This window comes from Echinops telfairi, unplaced genomic scaffold, assembly GCF_000313985.2.
Source record: "Echinops telfairi isolate 266 unplaced genomic scaffold, ASM31398v2 ScPeMD7_7457;HRSCAF=8495, whole genome shotgun sequence".
NCBI classification, from domain to species: Eukaryota; Metazoa; Chordata; class Mammalia; order Afrosoricida; family Tenrecidae; genus Echinops; species Echinops telfairi.
The window spans coordinates 10,999,924-11,006,924 of NW_022111357.1; the positions used below are offsets into that span (position 1 = coordinate 10,999,924).

General features: G+C 45.5%; 1 protein-coding gene across 1 annotated transcript in view; it reads left to right on the forward strand.

The window, feature by feature from the left end:
- The window catches only part of CSMD2 (CUB and Sushi multiple domains 2), a 734,077-nt gene that overhangs the window by 650,189 nt on the left and 76,887 nt on the right, over positions 1-7,001 (forward strand). The window contains exons 46-47 of the mRNA XM_045298912.1: positions 1,214-1,294; positions 1,977-2,090. Of these exons, the coding sequence (XP_045154847.1) occupies positions 1,214-1,294; positions 1,977-2,090 (195 nt within the window). The remainder of the gene's footprint in view (positions 1-1,213; positions 1,295-1,976; positions 2,091-7,001) is intronic.

Below are 7,001 nucleotides of genomic sequence, written 5' to 3' on the forward strand. Positions count from 1 at the left end.
GCTCCAGTGAGCATCTTTACACAGAACATCTGGTTCCTGGGAATGAATTACTGGTGTTCAGCAAGAGATGCCTGTGCTGTAAAAAGGTCATGACCTTTAGTAATTTCTAGTCTAAAGAAAAACAAACCAAAAGGGGAGATAGTGAGAGAAGGTCCTTAAGGTACACATATGAGGGGGCTTCAAGAAGTTCATAGAGCAATGGAATCAAAAGATAATGGAATTTTTCCATGAACTTTTTGAAGACCTCGTACCTAAGTAAGGATAGTCATCGCAGTTTTGGTTTAATTTGCTAAGCTTTTGAAAGTCAAGTGCTTAGCAACAACCTATAAGATGAATTTCCATCAAGCCATATAATGGAAGCCTGTCATGTACATTTAATGAAGTGGGAAAGTCCTTACAATAGAATCGTATATGACAAGGTCCGCACAGTGGAGGTTGGGCTCCTTCGGGAAATGGTAATCATAACATCAGCAGCCGCTGTGGCTCCAGGGAACACTTCTGTGGCACTCACCTCTGTGCCAGGTGATGAATGAAGGCCAAGTACTGAGCCCACACTGAACTCTGCCTGGTACCACCATCCCGCATCCAAGTGCCATCCGGCCTCTGCCCAGAGGAATGGATTCCAGGTCCGAAAACCACTGAAGCTGGATGTGGTTGGCCCAGGTCCGAAGGCAAACGAGCTGCCCGGTGGGGGCTATCACATGAAGCACACACATCAGTTAGTGTCTGTGGAGTGGAGGGAATGTGTGGTTTGGGAGCAGCCAGACCTGTATTCAGATCCTGGCTGCACCACTCACTTCCTGGTGAAGGCTGAGCTGGTGAGACTGGAAGGTAGGTGACAGGTGTGGAAATGCCTGGCTCCCAGAGGGAGCACGGCAAATGCTCCTTTCCCTCCCTGGCATGCGAGTGACCATCACTGTCTGCTTCGGAGGCTCTCCTTCCTTCATTGTTGGTTTCAACCTGGGCTTCCCGGATGTCGCCTCGAGGACAACAGACAGGTGACTGCACAGCAGTAGAACAACCCTTGGCTTCATGCACCCCGCACACAGACTGAATGCAACGTGCAGTCATGAATAATAAAGTCAGTACACTTCGCCCCCACTGATATTGTCGTGTGAGTAAATGAGGGACAATTACGTGAAGACATCAAAGGCTAAGTGCCCTTGTTATACAAATGATGCCCTTACACTCATTTGCCTCTTGATTCTTTCAGCGTATCCACTCACCAAATGCCCTCCTCCAACCATCCTGCCCAACGCTGAAGTGGTCACAGAGAATGAAGAATTCAACATAGGTATGGGGGTGCGGGGAAATGGAGAGACACTTGCCATCAAGTAGATTCCAACTCACGGCAATCCAAGCGCCTCAACATAGGGACCACCCCAGACTAGCCAGCCCTGGAAACTCAGGGCTCACGGGGAGGGATGGGCAATGGTGGAGATGAACCAGTGGGCTCACCGCTCTCTCCCAGCTGCAGAGAGAAGTAACTAGCCCAATGCAAGACAGTTGATAGAATGTCAACTAAGTTCGCACCCAAAATATACTCTTCCTTTGAGGCATTATCTAGGAAAGTGGTTTTCCTGTGTGATCCAAGTCAATATGTTCTGAGAAGTAAGTCTATGCAAACAGTGTGGAAACCATACCTGGGCGCAGACCCAGGCTAGCCGTGGAAGGGGAACAGGAATTGTCTCAGGCATTTGATTGGAGTTGAGCTACTTATTTCACTTCTCCGGAGAATACCACCTGCCACTCATAATCTTGCCAGGGAGTGTGCTTGTGTCCCATCAGTCCCTTCTGTCTTCTTCAGAGAATCCCCAAGCTAGAAGCAGGTTACCCAGTAAACAGGGCAAACACCTGCTTACTTGTACTTGCATGATCTGTAGTGAACCTTTTCACGTGGGGTTTAGGTGTGATAAAGCCTATGCTTACCTGGCTGGGCGGGCCCTCCAGCACTAGAGCTGCTCTCCTCTTGACAGGTGACATCGTGCGCTACCGATGCCTCCCGGGGTTCACCTTGGTCGGCAATGAAATCCTGACTTGCAAACTTGGAACGTACCTGCAGTTTGAAGGCCCCCCTCCGCTCTGTGAAGGTAATTGCTCTGGGTTGTGCTTTTACTAGACCTGGGAGTTTTGCCCTTGGAGCCCTTGCTTGTCCCCCTCTTAATATGCCAGTTCTTAGATTAGCCCCACCCCATCAAGTGCCAGGTCCCTTGTGAAGTACATGAAGAAGCAATGAGTGACCTGTTCTTAGGTCTGGTGCTGTGACTTGGCCACAGCGGCCGCTTTTAATTCATGGTGTCCATTTTCCTAACCTGGAAATTCCCTGGGAATGGCCTGCTGACACCCAGGAGAGAGGGGTGCAGCCTCAGGGACGCGTGGGCTCACACACCAGCCTTCCCTGCTGGAGCACAGACATGCAACTCGCAGACCCGGGTTCCTCCATCCCTGTGGACTGCCTTTGCAAAGGGGACTTTGGTCACCAAGTTAGCCCGACGAAGATCAAAAGCAGTGTTCTCCACTCATGAGACACCTGTCTTCATCGCCCGGTGCCTCCGTTTTCTCGTCGGTAAACTAAGAGCAATCCCAGTACGTATGTCCTGGGATGATGGTGAGGAGGCTATGGGCTAGTAATGTAAAACGCCTTTTTTAACGATGCACCAGAACCAACAGTAACAAGCTCCCTGTCATTGGGACCCACAGAAGACAAGCCTGGGGACCTGCTTGCATGAGGAGTGCAGGCAAGAATCCACTAAAAGGATGGCACTTATGCACCTCAGAAGACCTCACTGAAGGAGTCACCAGAGAACCCACAGGCTGGGGGAATATTCATAATAATACATCAGATAAGGGCTAGCCTCCAAAACCTCCAGGAAACTACAACCTTGTAACAAGGAAAACACAAATAATCCAAGCCACACAATGGGCACAAGACATGAATAGACAACATGCAGGCAGCCACCGACTCTGTGAGGCATGTTCAAGATCGTTAGCGAGAAGAGAAATGCAAATTAAACCTACCACGAGATATCACTTCACACGGACACTTTTGGCAAACTGTAATAGAGCAGAAAATAACAAATGCTGGAGAGGATGTAGAGAGAGAGGGGTGTTTTGACAGTGCTGGTGGGACTGTAGCACTGCACACACGCTATGGAAACCGGGATGGCACTTCCTTAGACAAATGCAAATCTAAGTACCTGATGCTCAGCCGTATCTCTGCTGAGTGTACCTATAGGGATGAAGAGCTCAACAAGAACAGACAAGGGTGAGGGGAGACGTCGGACAGGGCAGGACGTGACAAAGTATAATTTATAAATTATCAAGGACTCATGAGGGAGGGGGAGTAGGGAAGGAGGGGAAAAATGAGAACCTGATGCCGGGGGCTTAAGTGGAGAGCAAATGTTTTGAGACTGATGAGGGCAATGAATGTACAAATGTGCTTGACACAATTGATGTATGTATGGATTGTGATAGGTCGTATGAGCCCCTAGTAAAATGATTTTTTTAAAAAGAACAGACATATATACACCTATGTCTACTGCAGCAATTTCCACAACACTGAAAACAGAAACGACCAAGAACCCCAACTATAGCTAGAGGAATGGATAAACAAGCTCTCGTACCTTCATATTATGGAATTTTATGCATCCATAAAAAACAGTGATAATGCTCTTAAGCACTGAAAGGCAGGGACAAAACCAGAGGACATTCTACTTAGCAACAAACTCAGTCTTACAAAGATAAATATTTAATATCACCGTTCTTGTGAGGAAAAACAAAGAAGACCAGATGTGGTTTACACACCAATCGATAAGACTTTGATGACTACGAGGGGGCCAGGGACAGGGGTGGGAACAGGGAGATGGATGGAATGGGAGGGGGAAGGAAAAATCGGAGGGTTTAACAGGATATTGTTCCAACAAAATATAAACCGTGCAGGCAAGAAAATGCCCAGAGAAGTTGTATTCTCTGACATGTGCTCGCCGTGCGGCGGAATCAACTGGGTGGTAGGCAGCATCGACAGGAGTCCAGGGCAGGTGTCACAGGTCGCACACTTGGCTGCTCACCAAAAGGTTGCAGGTTCCAGTCCACCCCGAAGTGGACTGTCGTCTGTTTAAAACAAAAAACAGCCTCAGAGAACCATATGGATCAAAGTTCTGCTCTAACACACATGGGACCATGTGAGTCAGTGGACTGTGGACCTAGTGGGCCTCCCTTGCCTTTTGGAAATCAATGGAGAATCCAAAATAAGGACTGTTCATTAGAAAGAAAGGAACCACGAGCCCCTCTCCATGGAGAAATTCTGTATCTGTTGGCGTCATTGGAAATGCCCACACGCCAAACTACCACACCCCCATATAAGCACACCTTCGCTTCCTGCTGCTCCAGAGCTCTTGATTCCCGAGCCTTAGTGTCTCACCCCCACCTCCTTCCTGCCTTTGCTTTCTATCCCATCGTCTCGGCTTTACTCTCTTAGCCTCATTGTTCTTCTGGCTTCTCCAGGTGTGATCTTCTTCTCCTTCCATAATAGTTTTATGGTAATAGAATTTCCATTCCATGCAGTTTACCCAGTTACGTGTGCAATTCGGTGCATTTTGTTGTAACCACAGAATTATGCCGCGTCTATCACCATCAACCTCCGAGCCAATTTTCAACACCCCAGAAACAAGTCCCTTAACCATTAGCAGTCTTTTTTTCTCCCAACCTTTTTATCCTCCCACTCCTAGGCAATGAATAATTTCAGTTTTTATAGATTTGCCTATTCTGATCATTGCCTATAAAGGAAACCATACAATATGTGGTCTTTTGTAATCACCTTCTTTAACTTTGTTGTTGTTGTTGTTTGTAGAAACAGCGAGTCAGTTTCTACTCATAGCAACCCTATGTACAATAGAAGGAAATACTGCCCAGTCCTGGACCATCCTCACAATTGTTATGTTTGAGCCCATTGTCGAAACCGTGTGTCAATCCATCTTGTGAACGGTCTTCCTCTTTTTCAATGACCTTCCAATTTACCAGCATGATGTTCCTTTCTGGGGACTGGTCTCCACTGATAGCATAAGTCAAACCCTCCCCATCCTTTCTTCTAGAGAGCATTCTGGCTGAACTTCTACCAAGACAGTGTGTTTCTTCTTCTGACCGCTCACAATATATTCCACAGTCTTCACCACACCATAACTAAATGCATCAATTATTCTTCAGGCTTCCTTAATCATTATTCAACTTTCACATGTATAGAAGGCCATTAAAAACTGCCATGGTTTGGATCAGGTACACCCTAGTCCTCAAAGTGACACCCTTACTTGGCAACACTTTAAATAGGGCTTGTGCAGAGATTTGCCCAATGCAATACATCATTTGCTTTCATGACTACTGCTTCCATGAGCATTGATTGTAAATCTCAGCAAAATTAAATCCTTGACAACTTAAATCTCCTTTTATTCATCATGATGTTGTCTATTGGTTCAATTGTGAGGATTTTGTTTTCTTTCATTGAGTCATAATCCATATTGAAACTGCAGACCTTGATCTTCATCAGCAGGTGCTTCAAGTTCTCTTGACTTTCAGCAAGCAAGACTGTGCCACGCCTTCCTCCAGCCTCGATGCCAAGTTATTCTTCAAATAGTCTAGCTTATCCGATTACAGACTGAATAAATATGGTGAAAGACTAAAACCCTGGTGGACAGCTTTCCTGACTTTAAATCATGTAGTATTCTCTTGGAGTCTGGTGGCATAGTGGATTACACACTGGACTGCTAACTGCAAGGTCAGCAGTTGGGATCCACCAGCCGCTCCTCATAAGAAAGATGAGGTTCCCTGTTGCTGTAAACAGTTACAGTCTCTAAAAACACAAGGACAGTTCTACCCTGTCTTATACGGTGGCTGTGTGTCAGTATTGAGTATTTCCTTGTTCTGGTCTAAAGCATGCCTCTTAGTTTACGTACAGTTTCCACCTGAACACAATGGAGTGTTCAGAAATTCCCATTGTTCCTAAAGGTTTCTTATGATCTTCACAGAATAATGTATAATGCTTTTGCATAGTCAGTAAGACACAAATAAACATCTTTCTGGTATTCTCTGCTTTCAGCCACAATCCCGCCGATGTCAGAAGTTGGCATCCCAAGCACCAAATACTCTTCTAAATCCACCTTAAATTTCTGACAGCTCCTTGTTGATGTACCCCTGGAACCATTTTTAAATTATTTTAACAAAATTTTACCCCCATGTGGTGGCAATGAAATTGTTTGATAATTTCCACATTCTGTTGGGTCTTCTTTCTTTGGAATGGGTACCAGTATGGGTCTCGTCCAGTCTTTTGACCATGTAGCTGATTTTCAACTTTCTTGGCATAAATGAGTGGTGTTTCATGTGCTTCATCGGCTGATTGCAACATTTCAATTGGCATTCCATCATTTCCTGGCACCTTGTGATCAGACCAAACTATGAGAATAATGGGCATTCTAGATCACTTGATTGTGTTCATGTGGAATCTGTACGTGTATCAAAAGGCAGCTGTTTAAACAAAACAATGGAATACTGCGTGGTTTAAAACCAGGAAAGGGGTGCGTCAGGTCTGGAGCTTCTCACCATACTTATTCAGTCTGTGTGCTAAGCAAGCCATCAGAGAAGATGGACTATATGAAGAAGAATGTGGTGTCAGGATTGGAGGAAGGCTTATTAACTACCGTCGATATGCAGATACCACAATCTCGTTTGCTGAAAGTAAGGAGGACTCGAAGCACTTGCTGATGAAGATCAAACACTGCAATTTTCAGCATGGGTTACAACTCAATGTAAAGAAACAAAAAATTCCTCACAACTGGACCCATAGGTAACAGTATGCTAAACGGGGAAAAAGATTGAAGTTGTTAAGGATTTCGTCTATGTTGGATCCATAATCAATACTCATGGAAGCAGCAGTCAAGAGTTCAAATGACATTGCATTAGGTAAACTTAGAAAGACCTCTTTACCGTGTTGAAAAGCAAGATGTTACTTTGAG